The sequence below is a fragment of the Chiloscyllium plagiosum genome, unplaced genomic scaffold (genome assembly GCF_037043375.1).
Source record: "Chiloscyllium plagiosum isolate Xiang-an unplaced genomic scaffold, Cpla_swu_hap1 HiC_scaffold_5, whole genome shotgun sequence".
Taxonomy (NCBI): Eukaryota; Metazoa; Chordata; class Chondrichthyes; order Orectolobiformes; family Hemiscylliidae; genus Chiloscyllium; species Chiloscyllium plagiosum.
The window spans coordinates 130,294,223-130,315,091 of NW_028270143.1; the positions used below are offsets into that span (position 1 = coordinate 130,294,223).

The window sequence follows — 20,869 nt, forward strand, 5'->3', positions numbered from 1 at the left end:
AGAAACTAGTGATAGTGGGTCGTGTTTTTTAGTGGCTAATACCCTGCATCCTGGAGGCAAGTTTCCTGCTAGTTTGTCCGATGTAGAGGTTTTTTTTAAACAGTTCTTGCATGGTATCTTGTAAATGATGTTCGTTTTGGGTGTAGTATCTAATGGATCCTTTAGTTGCTGTTTAAGTGTATTGGTAGGTTTGTGGGCTACCATGATACCATTTTGCCACTAGCCAAACAAAACAGTCGCAGGATGCTTAAAGAAATAATAAACAATGTTCACAACCAACTCCAATAAATACAACCAGGAGATTTCGTGCCAAAAAACTTTGTTCAGTACATGACAGACTGTGAATGGATAAGTGTATTAGAATATACCATAAGCTTTAAACAACAGCAAACATAGAAAAAGAAAAAAAACTTGCACTTCAAGTTAAGTTAGATAACCTCACACAAAAATGCATTTCATACAACACTGATGTTTGGATTAAAAAATCTTTCAGACCATCCACTGACTGATACAGAAAAAGCAGTCCTAGTCCAAGGGTTAAACTACAACTACAAAGACGTGAGTAAAAAGGACTTCCTTGCAGCATCTGAATCCACGTTAAAAAGTAAAGGTCTTTCAGAGGAAACATAGCAGACCATAAGAGGTAAAAACAATGACTGCAGATGCTGGAAACCAGATTCTGGATCAGTGGTGCTGGAAGAGCACAGCAATTCAGGCAGCATCCGAGGACAGGCAAAATCGACGTTTCGGGCAAAAGCCCTTCATCAGGAATAAAGGAAAGGGAGACTTCCAAAATATGAAACCAGATGGGTCCAACACACCACGCTTCTACACATTACCAAAAATACACAAACCTATCCCCTCCTCAGACCCACAGTTTCCCTACCTGGGACACCAATATACAGACTAGCTAAGGAACTCCACCAAAAACGAAACAACCTAATTGAAGATTCACACCACTCCATTCACTCCACCCAAGAATTCCTGAACACCACCAAAGACACCAAGATAGAAGAGGCTGAAATAATAGTCTCCTTTGACGTTACAGCCCTATTCACAGCAATTAACATCAACCTGGCCAAAGAAACACAGGCATCACCTGTGCCTCACCACCCACTTCACTTCAATAACAAAACCTGCAAACAAGTCAATGGAACACCTATGGGATCACCAATATCAGAGATGTGAACAAGCTGCCCTCCCATCTATTCAACTCAAACGTTGGATCCGCTACATGGATGACACCTTTGCCATTACAAAACGGAACAAACTAGAGGAAACGTACAACACCATTAACAATATCCTGACAGGCATAAAATTCACAAAAGAGGAGAACGACAACAGACTCCCATTCCTAGACATGACAGATGAACGCACAGTTAACAGAGAGCTTCAAACCAGCGTCTACAGAAAAACAACAAACAGACCAAATACTTAACTTCAGAAGCAAATCATTCCAACACTAACAGAGCTGCATCAAAACATTACTTCCACAAGCTACATCACACCGCAGCACCCGAGAACAACAAAAAAAAAGAAAAATACCTACACAATGTTTTCAAGAAAAACAGGCACCCAATCTGCCAACTCCTCAGAAACAAACCCAAACAAGCAAACACTTGGATCTGTTCTCATTGGAGAGTACAAGGCAATTTAATAGAGACATACAAGATGATAGGGTGGACAGTGAGTCTTTTTCCTAGGATGATGACATCTGCTTGTATGAGGGGGCATAGCTGAAAATTGAGAGGCGATAGATTTAAGACAGATGTCAGAGGCAGGTTCTTTACTCACAGAGTGGTAAGGGCGTGGTATGCCCTACCTGCCAATGTAGTTAACTCAGCCACAATAGGGGCATTTAAACAATCCTTGGAGAAGCACATGGGTGATAGGCTCAGATTAGTTCACAGGTCAGCGGAACATCAAAGGCCAAAAGGCATGTTCTGCACTGTATTGCAGTATGTTCTACAAAGCAACCAAAGACTTTAGCCACATTACCTTGTATCAAAGACATCTCAGAAATGACTGCCAGACGACTCCGACCCCATGGCATCATGGCAGCCCACAAACCCACCAACACACTTAAACAGCAACTAATGAAACTAAAAGGATCCATTAAATACTACCAGCAAAACTAACACCATTTACAAGATACCATGCAAGAACTGTAAAAAACACACTACATTGGACAAACTAGCAGGAAACTTGCCACCAGCATACATGAGCACCAACTAGCCACCAAAATACACGACTCACTATCACTAGGTCCTATACACTGACAAAAGAAGGACACCACTTTGACTGGGACAATACACACATCTCCTAGGACAGGTGAAACAAAGACACACATAAGAATTCTTAAAGGAATTCTAACCGGAACTCTATCAATAAACACATTGGTTTAGACCCGATCTACCTGCCCTTAAAAAAAGAACCGGAAATGACATCACCCACCTTAAGAAACCACGGACTATAAATAGAGGGGTGTGACATACCACCAGAGCTTCACCGGAGACTCTCACTGATGACGTTACCTAGTATGGTGACAAAATGTCTGAAAACAAACCTTCCAGCTCAGCGAGTAAACTTACAGACTTCGATCTGATTAGGTTTTAGAGGCTTTCAGATTGAATCTTACCAAGTCAGCTTTCACAGAGAAGCTAAACCTGTATTTGGCCAGCAAGACAAGGTTTGAAATAAATTAGACGAAAAATACTGGATTTATTTTTGAAGATGATAACAATTTGAAAATTAATTATGAAAAGCAATATTGAAGTGTGAGGAGCTAAAGCGGTATTTCCCAATTTTTCTCTTATGACCCCTCTGTAGGAACTGAGGAAGCAGGGGCACAGCCATTATAATCCAAGTTTTAACAGTTACTACTGTCTAAGAGCTCAACACCAAAACATCAGCTCAGAACCCCACTTGGGGAAAAACCTGGGCGAAAAGTTACATTCTTCCTACCTGAATGCTTTAGGGTTGAGGCCTGCATGATGAGGAATCATCGTGATGAGAGCATTCTGTAACATCAGAAGACGCCGGTATGTCTTTTCCTGCATTGGTAATAAAAGTCCCATCCCGCCATCCAGTGTCGCTGAGAGACAAATCGAGCATAATTAAATCATAAAAATGAACATAGGAGATTTAATCAGTTAAATTCACTAATGACACAAAACTGGGTCATGTGCTAAGTAGTACAGAGGAAAACCTTAGTGGACAATATAAACAAGCTGAAAAGTGATTGGAATGTAATTCTAAAAAGTGAGGTGACATTTTGCGTGGACTAACAAGGCAAGGGAATACACTGAGTGAATGGCAAGACCACAGAAAGCAGAGGGAGCTTGGTGTGCAAGTCCACTGACCCATGAAGGCGACAGGACCGGCAGATAACGTGATCAAGATGACGTAAGGGATACTTGGCTTTACATTAGTCAAAACATCAAATACAAGGCCAGGGAGGTTCAGATGGAGCTGCGTAACACATTGGTGACAGGACTCCTTCCTATTCTAGTCACCACACTATAGGACGGATATGACAACACTAGAGAGGATGCAATGGAGATTCACCAGAATATTGCCTGGACTGGTGCAACTATGAAGACCGCCTAGAGAGGTGGTTTTCCTGGGAACAGGTGGTCTAAGGAGGTACCTAATTGTGATATACAAAATTATAAAGGCTAGTTGGGAAGAAACATTTCTCCTTAGTTAAGAAGTTAATCGTCAGGGGGCATTAGGTAAACAGCAGGTGGTCTTGAGAGGCTTTAAGCATTTTTCACCCAAGCTGATGAGTATCTGGAATTGCTTGAAAAGGAAGTAGAGGAGGGAAATGCCACAATATTTAAATAGTTTTTAGATGGTTATTTGAAACAACCACAGAATACAGGTCTACAGGGCAAGTATTAGAATAGATAGGTGCATTGCAACCATGCAGATATGATGGGCCAAAGGGCCTTTCCCATGCTACAGAACTAAGACTCCAAAACATTGCTGACAGAAACTGAATCTATACAGAGAAACAAGAATTCAACCCATTCGCTGTTTTTAGCTAATCAATCAACAGTTAAACATATCCAGTACAAATACAATGTATAATGATAGTCACCGAACCACGTAATATGTTTGCTCTCCCAAGCCATATTTTTCTTATTTGAGCCATCCATAACACCACGACACGGTGTCCGCCAGAATGCATTCACATGTGCGGCCACGTTAAAGTCTGCTCTCCGCAGTAATCGTGTCCCCCCGTAACTCTCCCTTGCTGAAAGAGAATAATCAGAGATTTGTGCATTGCTGAAAAGACATTTCTTCAAAGCTTTTCATCTTGCATTCTCAGAGACATTTTTGCAAGAAAATCAGCACCTATGCCATGTGAGGAAAGTACAGGTTGTTCTGCTTTTAACACGGCAGTTGTGTTCCTCTGCAACATCACGCTATAGAAAAGCTCACTACAGGAAACTGCTATAGAAATCTCGCTGTAGAACATCACGCTGTGGAAAATCCATTCAATAAAAAGTTTGCAAACAGCATCCACAATTCAATCACACTATAGCCAATTCACGCTGACAAAATGTGCATTATAGAAAAACTACCTGTACTGATTTGCTTGCAAGTGGTCTCTGAATGGTAGAGGCATTACAATGGAGAATGCACCAGTTAACAATCAAACTTTGTTTAAATTTTAAACCAGCATGTTGTCTGATTGATCAAGATGTTGCCCTGAGAAATGAACCAGCAAATGGCCATGACCTGTACTGTTCAATTGAAACAAGTGTGCACTTGTTCTTTCTGACTGCAAAGGATATGTATTAGTATGTATAGCTTCTCGTGCACACATAACAAAACGTTCGTTAATGGACTATCCTGTCTTGTTGGCTTTGCTATCAGGTAAAGACGACTCAGATGCTCCATTTCACACCTATCATTTACACCCATTTTAGATCTCAATCACTCCTTCACCATCAGAAGCACTCCCATTGATCTTTGCTCTGGGAAGCCTCATCACCTGTTCCACTCATTTTTCTTCTCCTTCTATGATTAAAATCACCATTTTCCAACTCCTTTCAGTTCCAAAGATGAGTAACCGGATTTGAAATGTTAACTCTGTTCCTCTCCCTGTAGTGGTTGCCAGACCTGCTGAGTTTCTCCAGCACTTTCTGGTTTGATTTCAGATTTCTAGCATCCATGCATGAATCACAAAGAACAAAAGAGTATAGCACAGGAACAGGTCCCTCAGCGCTCCAAGCCTGTGCCAACCATCATGCCCTAACTAAACTAAAAAAAACCTTCTGCCCTTATTCAGTCCGTTTCCCTCTATCCCCTCCCTATCCATGTAACCATCCAGATGCCGCTTCAATGTGCCTGCTTTCACCATCTCTTCTGGCAGTGCATCCTCTGCGTGAAAAACTTCCCTCACATATCTCACTTAAACATCCCCCCCCCTCACATAGAACGTGTCCCCTTGTAATTGAAACTTCAACTCTGGGAAAAGGTCTCTGACTAACTATCCCATCCATGGGGTGGCACAGTGGATCAGTGGTAAGCACTGCTGCCTCACAGCGCCAGGGACCCGGGTTCGAGTCCCGCCTCTGGTGATTGTCTGTGTGGAGTTTGCCCTGTGTTTGCGTGGGTTTCCTCCGAATGTTTTGGTTTCCTCCCACAGTCTAGAGATGTGCAGCTTTGGGTGGATTGGCTGTGCTAGGGTAGGAGGAATGGGTTATTCTTCGAAGGGCCGGTATGGACTTGTTGGGCCAGAGGGCCTGCTTCCACTCTGTAGGGATTCTAAAACAATTCGATGCCTCTCAATTTTGTGGACCTCTATCAGGTCTCCTCTGAGCCGCTGTCTTTTCACCATTGTGAAAACAATCTTAGTCTTTTTACCCTTACCTCATAGCCAATGCCCTCAAGACTAGGCAACATCCTGGTGAACCTTCTCTGCACTCTTCCACATTCTTCTGGTAGTGTCGCGACCAAAACTGCACACAATACTTGAAAGCGGCTGAACAAGGGTTTTATATAGCTGCAACATGGTTTACCAACTCTTGTACTCCGTGGCCCGCCCGATGAAGGGAAGTATGCCATCTGCCTTCTTAATCACCTTGGCCACCTGTGTTGCCACTTTTCAGGAACTGTGGACCTGCCCGCCCAGATCCATCTTTATGCTAATGGTACTAAGGGTTCTGTCGTTTGCAGTATAATTCACACCTAAATTTAATCCTCCAAAATGCATCACCTCACACTTGTTTGGATTAAACTCCACCTGTCATTTCTGTGCCTGAGTTGCCAATCTATCTATATCCTGTTGTATCCTTTCACAATCGTCAGCACCATCAGCAACTCTATCAATCTTCATGTCATCTACACATTTGCTAATCAGACCACCCAGAGTTTCCTCCAGATCATTTATATATACTACAAACAACAGAGGACCTAAGACTGATCCCTGTGGAACATCATTAGTTATCTGGCTGCATTCTGAAAAACATCCTTCCATCTGTCTTTTATGACCAAGCCAGTTTTGTATCCATCTAGCCAACCCACCCCGAATCCCATGTGATTTTAGTTTTTGTACCAATCTGCCATGTGGGACAAATGGATGGAATATAGGCACAGCATATAATGAGAAACTCTAAAGGCATACAAGCCTTTATTACAAGAGTGAATGACTATAAAAGCAGGGGTTGTTCTTCATTTATGTAGGATCTTGACAAAAACCACATCTCAAATACTGTGTACCATTTGGTCTTATTTACAGAAGCAAACAAATGTGCTGATGGTAATTCACAGGAAGTTTTCTTGACTGATGCCTGAGGCTACCTTGAGGAAAGACTGGACAGACTAAGCTTTTTTTCCCACTAATCCTCAGAAGTGAGACGGGCCTTCTTACTAAAGTTTAGAAGATCCTGAATGAACTTGACAAGGGGGACAGTGAAAGGATGTTTGCTTTTGTGGGTCAGTCCAGAAGTAGGGGCCGTTGTTTTAAAATTAGAGGTCACTCTTAGAGGACAGAGGTGAGGGGAAATCTTTTTTTTCCTGAGGGCTGTGCAACTTTGGAACACACTGCCTCAGAAGGGTCATGAAAGTGGGGTGAGTATTTTTAAGATGGAGCTAGACAGATTCCAGTTAAGCAGGAGTAGAAACAAAGGTTTTTGGAGATAGAGGGGAACCTGAAATTTGGAACATAACCAGAGCAGACTTGAAGTGCCAAAAAACATACTTCTGTTTCTCATTCATATGAACGTGGAACAAGAGTAGAGCACTCAGTTTGCTGAACCTGCTCGGTCATTCAATACGATCATGGCTAACTTCAACTCTACATTCCTGCCTACCCCTGATAAATCAAGGATCCATTTAGCTCTGTCTTAAAAATGTTTAAATATTCTGCGATTTGAAGAAGGGAATTCCAAATAAAAATTGTTTCCTTCTCGGTCTTAACTGGACATTTTATTTTTAAATTATGACCCCCCCCCCCAAAGTTCTAGTTCTCACATATTTCTCCTTGTTATAGAGCGCTTGTGTACATGTGCAATTTGGTAGAATAGAAGGTTGGCTTAGGTTGCTGCTTCATGCGAACAAAGCCACGTGAAACACCATCCAAGGCTCACAAGTGATCAGTGACTGTTTAACAAAGCCTCTGCTTTCTGAAGAGACATTCCACCACAGTCAACACGAGGGCAGGAGAGGACAGCAGTCTTTCCATTTGTTTGACGCACAAGATGTCAACAGGCTGTGAATCATGCCAGCATTTAAAAAGCCTAACTGCTTTTAATAATTAACAATTAACAGCGAGCAGAGTGGCATAATCAGCAGGAACTTTGATACTCAACCTGCTGAGCTTGAGATTAATGCAATATGACCAAATTCCCCAATCCCTGCATTTGTTTTATGGCTGCTAACTGAAATAGGTTCCAGCCAGGAGGAGGAGGATGCAATCAAACTGCTTATTTTTTATAAAGACCATATCAGCACAAGATGTAGGAGCAGAAGTAGGCCATTCAGCCCATCAAGACTGCTCTACAATCCAATGAGATTATGACTAATCTGATAATCTTCAACTCATCTGTATATCTTAGCCTTCAATGTACACAATGACCCAGCCTCAAAAATCCTCTGGGGTTAAGAATTCCACATATTCTCTACCCTCATCTCCGTCTTAAACAGACAACCCCTTATTCTGAGATTATGCCATCTGGTTTCAGATTCTCTCACAAGGTGAAACAACCTTACTGCATCTACTCTGTCATGTTCCCCAAGAATCTTGAATGTTTCAATAAGGTTGCCTCTTATTCTTCTATATGGCAATGAGTACAGATCCAATCTACTCAACCTTTCCTTATATCAACCTGCTGAACTTTCTCTGGACTGCCTCCAATGACAGTATATTTTTCATAAACAGAAACAGAAACTTCTGGCAGAGCTCAGAATATCTGGCAGCATCTGTGGAGAGGAATCAGACTTAACATTTTGGGCCCAGCAGCCCTGCTTCATGGTTGGTGTGTTGTCTCTCAGGCGCTAGGGTCCATGATGTCTCGAATGGTGTCTTTGGGGTCCTGAAGGGAGAAGGTGACTAGCCCCATGTCATGGTCCACATAGATACCAATGACATAGGTTGAAAGAGGGATAGAGATGCAAGGCAGGATTTCAGGGAGCTAGGATGGAAGCGGAGAGCGAGAACAAACAGTTGTTCTAGAACAAAGAAAACTTACAGCCCAGGAACAGGTCCTTCAGCCCTCCAAGCCTGAGCCGATCCAAATCTACTGTCTAAACCTGTCGCCCAATTCCTAAGCATCTGTATGCCTCTGCTCCCCACCTACTCATGCATCTGTCCAGACGCAAGTTAAGTGAATCTATCGTGCCTTCCTCTACTATCTCTGCTGGCAAAGCGTTCCAGACACCCACCACCCTGTGTGTGAAGTACTTGCCACGTGTATCCCCCTTAAATGTTTCACCTCTCACCTTGAAAGCATAACTGCTCGTTATTGAATCCTTCACCCTGGGGAAAAAAGCTTATTTCTATCTACCCTGTCTATACCCTTCATGATTTTGTAAACCTCAATCAAGTCCCCGCTCAATCTCCTTTTTTGTGCAGGGATGGTGCAGGTGGGAGGGTTTCAGGTACATGGGTAATTGGGGGTCATTCTGGGGAAGATAGGACCTCTACAAACAGTCTTCACTTGAACCACAGGGGTACTAATATCCTGGGTGGGAAGTTTGCTAGTGCTATGCGGGTGGGTTTAAACTAGCTCAGCAGAGGGTGGGAACCTGAGGTGTAGTTCCAGTACACAGGAGGATCAGGGTAGGAAGGACAGGGACAGGATTTCACGCTCAGAGGAATGTGCTGGCAGACAGCAAGCTGGTTTGAAATGTGTCTACTTCAACGCCAGAAATGTCCGAAATAAGGTAGGTGAGCTTGCAGCATGGATAGGTACCTGGGACTTCGATGTTGTGGCCATTTTGGAAACATGGATAAAGCAGGGTCAGGAATGGATGTTGCAGGTTCCAGGGTTTAAATCTTTCAATAAGATCAGGGAAGGCAATAAAAGAGGGGGAAGGTGTGGCTTTGTTAGTCAACAGTGTATAACAGTGGCTAAAAGAACTTTTGACGAGGACTTGTCTACTTAAGTAGTATGGGCTGAGGTTAGAATCAAGAGAGGAGAGGTCACAATGACAGGCTTGTGGAGGAGAGGATTGGCAAATCGATTCGGGGGAGGAGTAAAAGGAACAGGGTGGTCATTATGGGACTTTAACTTCCCCAACATTGTACTGGAGTTATAGCATTTCCAGTCATCGGATGGTTCCGACAGGTTTGCTACTGGTGCCACAATTCAGAGAGGTGAGGAAGAGTCAGGGAATGCAGCTTAACATGTGGCTGGTGCAGGAGGTAGGGCTTCAGATACCGAGACCATTGTGATGCTGTCTGGGGAAGGTGGGACGTATACATGAAGGACGAGTTGCACCTGAACTGGAGAGGCACAAATGTCCTGGGTGGGAGATTTGTTCATGTGGTTCGGGAGGGTTTAAACTAGTTTGGCAGGGGGGTGGGAATCAGAGCTACATATCTGAGAAGGGGCAAGTGACAGGATGTAGTGAATCTATCGGGAAGGTTTCTCACATGATGAAACAGAGGGATCAGTTAAAGCGTGTCTGCTTTAACGCAAGGGGTGGCAGAAATAAGAGTGATGAACTTATAGCATGGATCAGTACTTGGGGCTATGATGTTGTGGCCATAATGGAGACATGGGTTTCACAGGGGCAGGAATGGTTGCTAGATGTTCCAGGGTTTAGAACATTTAAAAAGAACAAGAAGGGTGGATAAAAGAGGAGGGGGGGGGGGGGGGGGTGTAGCATTGCTAATCAGAGAGTGCATCACAACTACAGAAACGAAGGTTGTTGAGGAAGGTTTGTCTACTGAGTCAGTATGGGTGGAAGTTAGGAACAGCAAGGGAGCAGCCACCTCATTGGGGTTTTTTTCACAGACCCCCTAATAGCAGTAGGGAAATTGAAGAACTCATAAGCTGGCAGATTTTGGAAAAATGCAGAAGTTGCAGGGTTGTTGTTATGGGTGACTTCAACTTTCCCCAATATTGACTGGAACCTCCTTAGTGCAGATGATTTGGACAGAGCCATTTTTGTCAGGTGTGTTCAGGAGGGTTTCCTTACTCAGTATGTAGAAAGGCTGACAAGGGGAGAGGCCATTTTGGATTTGGTGCTCAGCACTGAGCCAGGACAGGTGTCAGATTTCACAGTGGGGGAACACTTTGGTGACAGTGATGACAACTGCCTCACATTTACCATATTCCTTGGGAGAGGGAAAGGAGCAGTTACCAAGAGAGGATATTTATTTAGAGAAAAGGAAATTATGACGCTATCAGACAGGAGTTGGGAACTACAGACTGGGAGGAATTGTTCTAGAGAAAGGGCACAGCAGACATGTGAAAAGTGTTTAAAGAACAGTTGTTGCGAGTGATGCACAAATTTGTTCCTCCGAGACAGGTAAGAAGGGGTAAGATTAAGGAACCTTGGATGACGAGAACAGTGGAGCTTCTCATCAAAAGGAAGAAGGCAGCTTACACAAGGTGGAGGAAGCAAGGTACTAGCACAGCTTTACAGGATTACAGGCTTGCTAGAAAGGAGCTCAGAAATGGACTGAGGAGGCCAGGAGGGGGCACGAGAAAGGCTTGGCAGGAAGGATTAGGGAGAACCCAAAGGCATTTTACTCATACGTGAGGAATAAGAGAATGATCGGGGAGAAGGTAGGGCCGATCAGGAATAGCGAAGGGAACTTGTGTGTGGAGTCTGAGCAGATAGGGGAAGCCCTAAATGAGTTTTTGGCTTCGGTTTTCACTAAGGAAAGGGACCTTGTTGTGAATGAGAACTTTGAGGAGCTAGGAAACAGGCTTGAACAGATCAAGATTGATGAAGTTGATGTGCTGGAAATTTTGGCAAACATTAAGATTGAAAAATCCCCAGGGCCAGACCAGATTTATCCCAGGAAGCGAGAAGGAGGTTGCTAAGCCGCTGGCGAAGATCTTTGCTTCCTCACACTCCGTGGGAGTTGTACCGGAGGATTGGAGGGAGGCAAGTGTTGTTCCTCTTTTCAAGAAAGGTCATAGGGAAATTCCTGGCAATTGCAGACCAGTCAGACTTACATCTGTAGTCAGCAAGGTTTTGGAAAGAATTCCGAGGGATAGAATTTATGACTATTTGGAACAACATACGTGATTAAAGGCACTCAGTACAGCTTTGAGAGGGGCAGGTCATGCCTCAAATCTAATTAAGTTCTTTGAGGAGGTGACAAGTCAAGCAGTCGATGTGGTGTATACGGATTTCAGCAAGGCTTTTGATAAGGTTCCCCATGGTAGGCTCATTCATAAAGTCAGGAAGTATGGGATGCAGGGAGATTTGGCTATCTGGATTCAGAATTGTCTGCCTGACAGAAGGGAGAGAATGGTTGTAGATGGAAAGTATTCTGCCTGGAGGTCAATGTTGAGTGGGGTCCTGCAGGACTGTGTTCTCGGGTCTCTGCTCTTTGTAGTTTTTATAAAAGACTTGGATGAGGAGGTTGAGGGGTGGGTTAGCAAATTTGTAGATGACACAAAGGTTGGAGGTGCCGTTGATAGTATCGAGGGCTATTGTAGGCTGCAGCGTGACATAGACAGGATGCAGAACTGGGCTGAGAAATGGCAGATGGAGTTCAACCTGGATAAATGCGAAGTGATGCATTTTGGAAGGTTGATCTCGAATGCTGAATATAGGATTAAAGACAGGATTCTTGGCAGTGTGGAGGATCAGAGGGATCTTGGTGTTCAAGTGCATAGATCCCTCAAAGTTGCCACCCAAGTGGATAGGGCTGATAAGAAAGCATATGGTATTTTGGCTTTCATTAACAGGGGGATCGAGTTTAAGAGCCACAAGATTTTGCTACAGCTCTACAAGTCCCTGGTGAGACCACATTTGGAATACTGTGTCCAGTTCTGGTTGTCCTACTATAAGAAAGATACAGAGGCTTTGAAGAGGGTGCAAAGATGGCTTACCAGGATGCTCCCTGGACTGGAGGGCTTACCTTAGGAAGAGGGGTTGACTAATCCCTGACTTTTCTCTCTGGAGAGGAGGAGGAGGAAGAGAGGTGGCCCGATCGAGGTGTACAAGGTGATAGGACACATGGATAAAGTCAATAGCCAGAGACATTTCCCCAGGGCAGGACTGACTGGCACGAGGGGTCATACCTTTCTTCTAATATCGTAAAACTATAGAGGGGATTTTAGCAGAAGGTTCTTTACACAGAGTTGTGAATGCATGGAATGCATTGCCAGCAGTAATGGTGGAAGCAGAGTCATTAGGGACATTTAAATGACTGCTGGACATGCACATAGATAGCAGTGAGTTGAGGGGTGCGTAGGTTAAGTTATTTTATTTTACATTAGGATTAAACCTCGGCACAACATAGTGGGCCAAAAGGCCTGTTCTGAGCTGTACTTTTCTATGATCACTTTTTGTCAGAGGTGTACAGGAGGGGTTGCTGACACAGTATGTCGAAGGGCTGACAAGAGGGGAGGCCACACTAGATCTGGTGCTTGGTAATGAACCAGGCCAGGTGTATGATTTAGTGGTAGGTGAGCACTTTGGAGAAAGTGACCAGAATTTGGTTACATTTAATTTCACAATGGAAAGGGATAGGTACGTGCCACAGGGCAAGAGTTATAGGTGGGGCAAGGGCAATTATAATGCGATTAGGCAAAACTTAGGAGGCATAGAAAGAGCAGCAAAACGCAGGAAATGGGGACAATCGAAATGTGGAGCTGGTTCAAGGAACAGATATTGTGTGTCTTTGATAGAAATGTCCCTGTCAGGCAGGGAGGTAGTGATAAGTTAATGGGACTGTGGTTAACTAAGGAAATTGTACTACTCGTTAAGCAGAAGAGGGAGGCTTATGTGACATTGAGGCGAGATGGTTCAGCTGAGGTGATGGAAAGTTACAGAGTAACTAGGAAGGATTGAGAGAGAGAGAGAGAGAGAGAGTTAAGAAGAGCAGGGAGAGGACATGAGCAGTCTTTAGCAGGTAGAATAAAGGAGAACCCTAAAGCTTTCTATAGATATGTGAGGAATAAAAGGATGACTAGGGTAGGAATAGGCCTGTCAAAGACAGAAGTGGGAAGTTGTGTGCGTGGACCCTGTGGAGATCAGAGAGGTACTAAACAAGTATTTCTCATCTGCTTTCACTCAAGAAAAGGAGAGAATATTGTAGAGGAGAAGACTGAGATACAGGCTATTAGATTTGAAAGGATTGAGGTTAGTAAGAAGAGGTGCTATCAATTCTAGAAGGTGTGAAAGCAGATAAGTCCTCTGGGCCGGATGAGATTATCCTGAGAAGTCTCTGGGTAGCTAGGGAGGAATTGAACGAGCCTTTGGCCTTGAATTTTGAGTCGTCATTGTCTACAGGTTTAGTACCAGAGGACTGGAGGATTACAAATGTTGTGCCCTTGTTCAAGGAGGGCAGTAGAGATGACCCAGGTAATTCTCAACCAATGAGCTTTCCGTCTGCTGTAGGAAAAGGTTTGGAAAGGACTATAAGAGATAGGATTTATAATCATCTAGCAAGCAACAATTTGATTTCAGATAGTCAACATGGTTTTGTCAAGGGAGGTCGTGTCTCACAAACCTCATTGAGTTTTTTGAGAAGGTGACCAAGCATGTAGATGAGGGTAGGGCAGTTGACTTGGTATACATGGACTTCAGTAAAGCCTTTGATAAGGTTCCAAATGAAAGGCTGTTGGAGAAAATGTGGAGGCACGGGACTAAAGGTGATTTAACAGTATGGATTTGAAACTGGCTTTCTGTAAAAAGGCAGCGAGTGGTGGTTGATGGAAAATATTCATCCTGGAGTCTGGTTACTAGTGGTGTGCCACAAGGATCTGTTTTGGGACCACTGCTGTTTGTCATTTTTATAAATGACTTGGACGCAGGCATAGGTGGATGGATTAGTAAGTTTGCAGATGATACTCAAGTTGGTGGATTAGTGGACAGTGTGGAAGAATGTTGCAGGCTGCAGGGGGACTTGGATAAACTACAGAATTGGGCTGAAAGGTAGCAAATGGAGTTCAATGCAGCTAAATGTGAGGTGATTCACTTTGGGAAGAATAACAGGAAGGCAGAATACTGGGTCAATGGAAAGATTCTTAGCAGTCTGGATGTGCAGAGGGATCTTGGTGTCCATGTACATAGATCCCTGAAAGTTGCCACCCAGGTTGATAGTGCCGTTAAGGCGGCATACAGTGTGTTAGGTTTCATTCATAGAGGGATTGAGTTCGGAGCTGCAATATCATTGACAACTATACAAAATGCTGGTGCGGCCACACTTGGAATATTGTGTACAGTTCTGGTTTTATTCGTAGAGGGATTGAGTTCTGGAGCTATGGTGTCATGCTGCAACTGTACAAAACGCTAGTGCAGCCTCACTTGGAGTATTGCGTGCAGTTCTAGTCGCGCCATTACAGGAAGGATGTGGAAGCAGTGGAAAAGGTGCAGAGGAGATTTACCAGCATGTTGCATGGTCTGGAGGGAAGATCTTATGAGGAGAGGCTGTGGTACTTGGGTCTGTTCTCACTGGAGAGAAGGCAGCTAAGAGGGGATTTAACAGAGACATACAAGATGATCAGAGGATTAGATAGGGTGGACAGAGAGTGTCTTTTTCTTAGGATGATGACATCTGCTTGCACAAAGGGACATAATTACAAATTGAGGGGTGATATATTTAAGACAAATATCAGAGGTAGGTTCTTTTACTCAGTGTGGTAAGGGCGTGGAATGCCCTACTTGCTAATGTAGTTAACTCAGCCACATTAGGGACATCTAAACAGTCCTTGGATAAGCATATGGATGATGACGGGATAGTGTAGGGTTATGGGCTCAGATTAGGTCGGTGCAACATCGAGGACTGAACTACTCCTGTCAACAATGACAAAGATCAATGACATAAACATAGAACAATATAGCGCATAGAACAATATATGATTTTTCTGGTTGGCAATCAGTGGCTAGTGGTGTGCTTCAGGGATCAGTGTTGGGACTGTAATTGTTTACAATTCACATTGATGATTTAGAGTTGGGACCAAGTGTAGCGTGAAACTAACATGAGTGGTAGAGAAAAGTGTGCAGAGGGATATAGATCGGTTAAGGGAGTGGGTAAGGGTCTGGTAGATGGATAACAATGTGAAGTCAAATGTTGGAAGATGGGAGGTCATTTTGAGATGAACAGCAAAACAATTTCCTCTTCATGAAGCCATGCTAACCCTGCTTGATTATATCATGCATTTATAAGTGCTCTATTATATCCTTTATAAATGACTCTAACATTTTATCAATAACAGATATGAACCTTACAGTTCGAGAGTGACTTGTTTTGTGTCTCCTTCACTTTCAAAGTAAAATAAAATCCTCTGGCACTTTTCCAGAATCTAAGGATTCTTGAGATTATGACCATTGCATCCCACTACCTCTGTAGCTACTTCCTCTAATATCCTCAGATACATCCACTAACATTCAGGAGAAATATTGGTCTTTAACTCCATTAATTTCCCTACCACTTCTTCTCTGGTAATAACTAACTTGTTTCCTCTCCTCATTTTGCCCTTGAATCATTTAGTCATTTTGGAAAGGTATTAATGCTTTCTACTGTGAAGAGTAAGGTGAAGTATTTCATAGAATCCCTACAGTACAGACGGAGGCCATTCAGCCCATCAAAACTACACTGACCCTCCAAAGTGCATCCTACCCTATCCCTGCAAACCCATATTTACCATAGTTAACCCACGCAGCACGCACATCACTGGACACTACAGGGTAATTTAGCATGACCAATCAACCTAACTTGCACATCTTTGAACTGTGGGAAGAAACCGGAACATCCAACAGAAATCCAAGCAAACACAGGGAGAATGTGCGATCTCCACTCACACAGATGTCCAAGGCTGAAACTGAATCTAGGTCCCTAATTATTCAACTTTTCTGCTATTTCCTGATTGCCCATCGTTATTTCCCAAGCTTCATTCTCTAAAGGAATCTATGGCCACTTTAAAAGAGAACTGCTAGCTGGTTACAAAGCCTCAGATTGTCAACTAACATCTTCCACAATCTAAATGGTCCCACTGTGTTTCACCACCAATGAAGTAGCAGTACATTCTGATATGTGGTCACCATTCGAACTGAAAATGTTTTACAAGATCTGTGCGCTGCTGGGAGAGAGTTTTTTCAGATATACTAACGCTTTAGGTCAGATACAGATGAAAATTCCAAACTTTAACCCAATTATAGACAGCATTCATGGGAAACCCAGAGATCAAGGAGAAAGGACTAAGTCCAAAGAAGAGTATATTATACAATAACAGAGGAAACAATTCAATTTGCAGTGTGTATTAAAATTATTTTCAGAAGGTCATATTTCAAAACTAGCCAATGGTATCTTTATAGATCAAGGACGGAGAAAAAGAGAGAAATTTTTTAAAAAAGTGAGGAATAAGGACTTATTCATACCTTCTGGCTGATACATATACACTAGGAGATTCTTCTCACGGTCAGACACTGAAATTAGAGTCAAAGAAAAAATATAGGGTCAGTTCCTCAGAGAGAGAAATGCAAATATATCACAAATTCTTAAAACCTGTATAGCTACTTTTCGATGGGGTGACATTAACCAGTCAGCATTCATCTTCCACGAGGTGGTGGTCGAGAGCTGCCTTCCTGAACTGCTGCAGTCCACGTGCAGTGAGTAGACCCACAATGCCAGTAGGGAGGGATTTTAAGGATTGTGACACTACAGCACTGAAGGGATGATGAACTGAAGGATGATGAGTGGGTCAGAGGGAAACATGCAGATAGTACATTTTGCTGCTACTAAGTGGTGGAGGGAGCGGATTCCTGTGGGTGTAGCACCTGTCCTGGGTGGTGTCAAGCTTGTGTGTTGTTGGAATTGTACCCAGCCAGGCAACAGGGGAGTATTCTACCACACTCCTGACTTGCGTCTTCTCAACAACACACAGGCTTTGGGGAGTAAGGAGATGGGTTACTCACTACAGTATTCCTATCTTTTGGATGGTTCTTTTCACCACTGTATTTATATGGTGAGTCCAGATCAGCTTCTAGTTAATGGTAAACCCCCATGATGCCGATAATGGGGGAGTTAGTGATGTTAACTTCTAAGTAGGAGGACACGGGCAGCAGATACATGGGAACATCTCTATCTACAGGTTCCCCTCCAAGCCACACATCATCCTGACTTGTGAATTCTGGGCAATCCAAGATGGAGGACGGGAGATAATGTGGCGGTCAGAGATGCTGCTGTTTATTTTGGAGGTATTTTCAGTGTTGGAGCTGACGTCCTCAAATTCTTGGAGCAGTTATTATTGTTTTACAAGATGACGCATTGTCTTGGAACTTCTTCAAATCAAAATGATCAAAACAAGAGGACTTCAAAAAAGGAGGGGGGGGGGGGGGGCAAGGGTGAGGGGGGGGGGGCCAAGGGTGAGGGGGACGGGCGGCGGGGGAGGGGAAGGACGGGCGGCGGGGTGGGGGGGGAGACGGGCGGCGGGGGGGGGGGGGGGGGGGGGGGGGGAGGAGACGGGCGGCGGGGGGGGGGGGGGGGGAGAGACGGGCGGCGGGGGGAAGAGACGGGCGGGGGAAGAGACGGGCGGCGGGGGAGACGGGCGGGGGAGGAAGAGACGGGCGGGGGGGGGGAGGGGAAGAGACGGGCGGCGGGGGGGGAGAGACGGGCGGCGGGGGGGGGGGGGGGGGGGGGGGGGGAGACGGAAGGGGCGGCGGAGGGCACCAGGGGGAAGGGCGGGGGGGGGGGGGGGGGGAGGGCAGAGTGGGGGAAGGGGAGACAGCAGGTACCACGTGAGAGGTGAAAAAAGGTTCAGTGAACCTGCACAGCTGTCTGACCAGGCAGCGAACCTTCATAGCTGACTGCTTCTGTTTGGAATTGTTCCAAGAAAAATAAGCAAACAGTGAAATTTACAACTGACCTTGGAGAAATTTGTGTGGGGGAGCGCTCAGTGCAGGGACAGCTAAGTGGTACCTTTTTTAAAAGTGTTTTTTTAAATCTACAATAGCGAGTAGAATGGGTTTTTTGATTATATGTTTTATTAAAAATTGTCTTTTTATTAAACCTTTTAAAAAATATAAAATATAGATACTAAGTTAACCTAGCGCAGTGCTTTTAGAACAGTAAGACTGTGCCATTTTCTGGACCTGTAAATTGTTAAGGTGCAAAGACAGCCTTTAGTAGAGTAATGTGCCCTTTCTGTTAGACGTGGGAGATTAGGAAGAATTTCAATGTTCTGATGATTATGTCTTCAGTAAGTGTGTTTTGTTGCAAATCCTATCGGATTGCATGGTCCAGTTGGAACAGCAGTTAGAGGCAATGAGCAATTCACAGCAGATGGTGAGTGAGAGGGATGACAGTTTCTGTAAGGTAGAAAAACCAGATACAGTCAGGTAGATGGGTTACCTCTGTGAAAGGTAACAAAAGGCAGGCAGGTAGTGCAGGAGTCCCCTGTGGTTATCCCCATCTCAAACAAGTATGCTGTTTTGGAAAATCAGGGGCATGTAGCACTGACAGCCAGGTTTCTGGTACCAAGACTTGCTCAAATGTAAACAGGGCTAGACCAGGTTCCAAGTGATCAATTGTGATTGGTACAGGATTTTAATTTTCCAAACATGGACTGGCACTGCCATTGTGTTAAGGGCTTGGATGGAAAGAAATGCATTAAGCGTGTACAGTCAGTTCTTCTATAAAACAATGGTTGTGTTCTTCTGCAAACCCATGTTATAAAAAAAATTACCCTTTAGAAACAGCACTTAAATGGAGATGGCACTACAATCATGGTACAACCAACACACGATTTAAACATGGGCACTGTAGAAACAGCGCCCCCAATTCAATCCTATTACAGTGAATTGGTGCTGATAAAACGTGCATTATAACAGAACAACCTGTACAAGAAAGTTTTCTGAATAATTATGTGGATGTACCTACTACAGAAGGAGCAAAAAACTTGACCTAGCTTGGAAAAGGCAGCAATAGACGTCTCTGTGAGGTGTCAATGGGGAAGCACTTTAGGGCCAGTGATCCAGAATTCTATTAGTGTTAATGTAGTGACGGAAAAAGATGGACCTGATCTAAAAGTTAAATTCTAAACTGGAGAAAGGTCAATGTTGACAGTATTCAGCAAGAACTTTCAAAAGTTGATTGGATGCAGATGTTTGCAGATAAAGGATCTTCTGGAAAATGGGGGGGGGGCCTTCAAAAATGAGGTGCCGAGAATTCATAGATGGTATGTTACTGTTGGGGTGGAAGGGGAAGGCTGGTAGGTATAGGGAATGCTGAATGACAAGAAAAAGAAGGAAACGTGTCAGGTATAAACAGCTGGGATCGGGTGAATACCAAGAAGAATATAACGGCAACATAAGTATATTTAAGAGGGACATCAGGAGGGCAAAAATGTGGGCATGAGACGGTTTTGGCAAATAGGGTTAAGGAGAATCCAAAGGGATTCTACATATACATTAAAGGACAAAAGAGTAACTAGGGAGAGAATAGTGCCTCTTAAAGATCAGCAAGGCAGCCTATGTGCGGAACTGCAGGAGATGGGGGAAGATACTAAAAAAGTATTTTGCATCAGCGTTTACTGTGGACGGGGATGTGGAAGATATAGAACGTGGGAAAATAAATAGTGACATCTTGAAAAATGTCCATGTTACAGAGGAAGAAGTGCATAAAGGTGGATAAATCCCTAGGATCTGATTAGGTGTACCCTAGAACTTTGTGGGAAGCTAGGGAGGTAATTGCTGGGTTCCTTGCTGAGATAATTGTATCACCGAGACTCACAGGTGAGTGCCAGACTGGAGGTTAGCTAACGTGATGCCACTATTTAAGAGAAAGGTGGTGAGGAAAAGCCAGGGATATATAATAGACTGGCGAGCCTGACAACAGTGGTGGGCAAGTTGCAGGAGATTCTGAGGGACAAGATTTACACGTATTTGGAAAGGCAAGGACTGGTTAGAAGTCAGGTTCTGGATTAGTAGTGCTGGAAGAGCACAGCAGTTCAGGCACATCCGAGGAGCAGTAAAATTGACGTTTCGGGCAAAAGCCCTTCATCAGGATCTGGTTTCCAGCATCTGCAGTCATTGTTTTTACCTGATTAGAAGTCAGTCAACATGGCTTTGTGCTTGGGAAATCATGTCTCACTAACCTGATTTGAGTTTTTTTTGGAAAAGGTGTTGCATTTTGGAAAGGCAAATCAGGGCAAGACTTATACAGCAATGGTAAGGTCCTGCGGAGTGTTGCTGAACAAAGATCTTGGAGTGCAGACTCATAGTT

At 43.9% G+C, this 20,869-nt stretch overlaps 1 protein-coding gene across 2 annotated transcripts in view; it reads right to left on the bottom strand.

Moving 5' to 3' along the window:
* The window catches only part of cpsf1 (cleavage and polyadenylation specific factor 1), a 162,773-nt gene that overhangs the window by 3,505 nt on the left and 138,399 nt on the right, over positions 1-20,869 (bottom strand). For both annotated transcript variants that reach the window (XM_043690937.2, XM_043690935.2), the window contains 3 exons: positions 17,026-17,073; positions 4,103-4,258; positions 2,965-3,094 (listed from right to left, as the gene is read on the bottom strand). In XM_043690937.2, the coding sequence (XP_043546872.1) occupies positions 2,965-3,094; positions 4,103-4,258; positions 17,026-17,073 (334 nt within the window). The remainder of the gene's footprint in view (positions 1-2,964; positions 3,095-4,102; positions 4,259-17,025; positions 17,074-20,869) is intronic.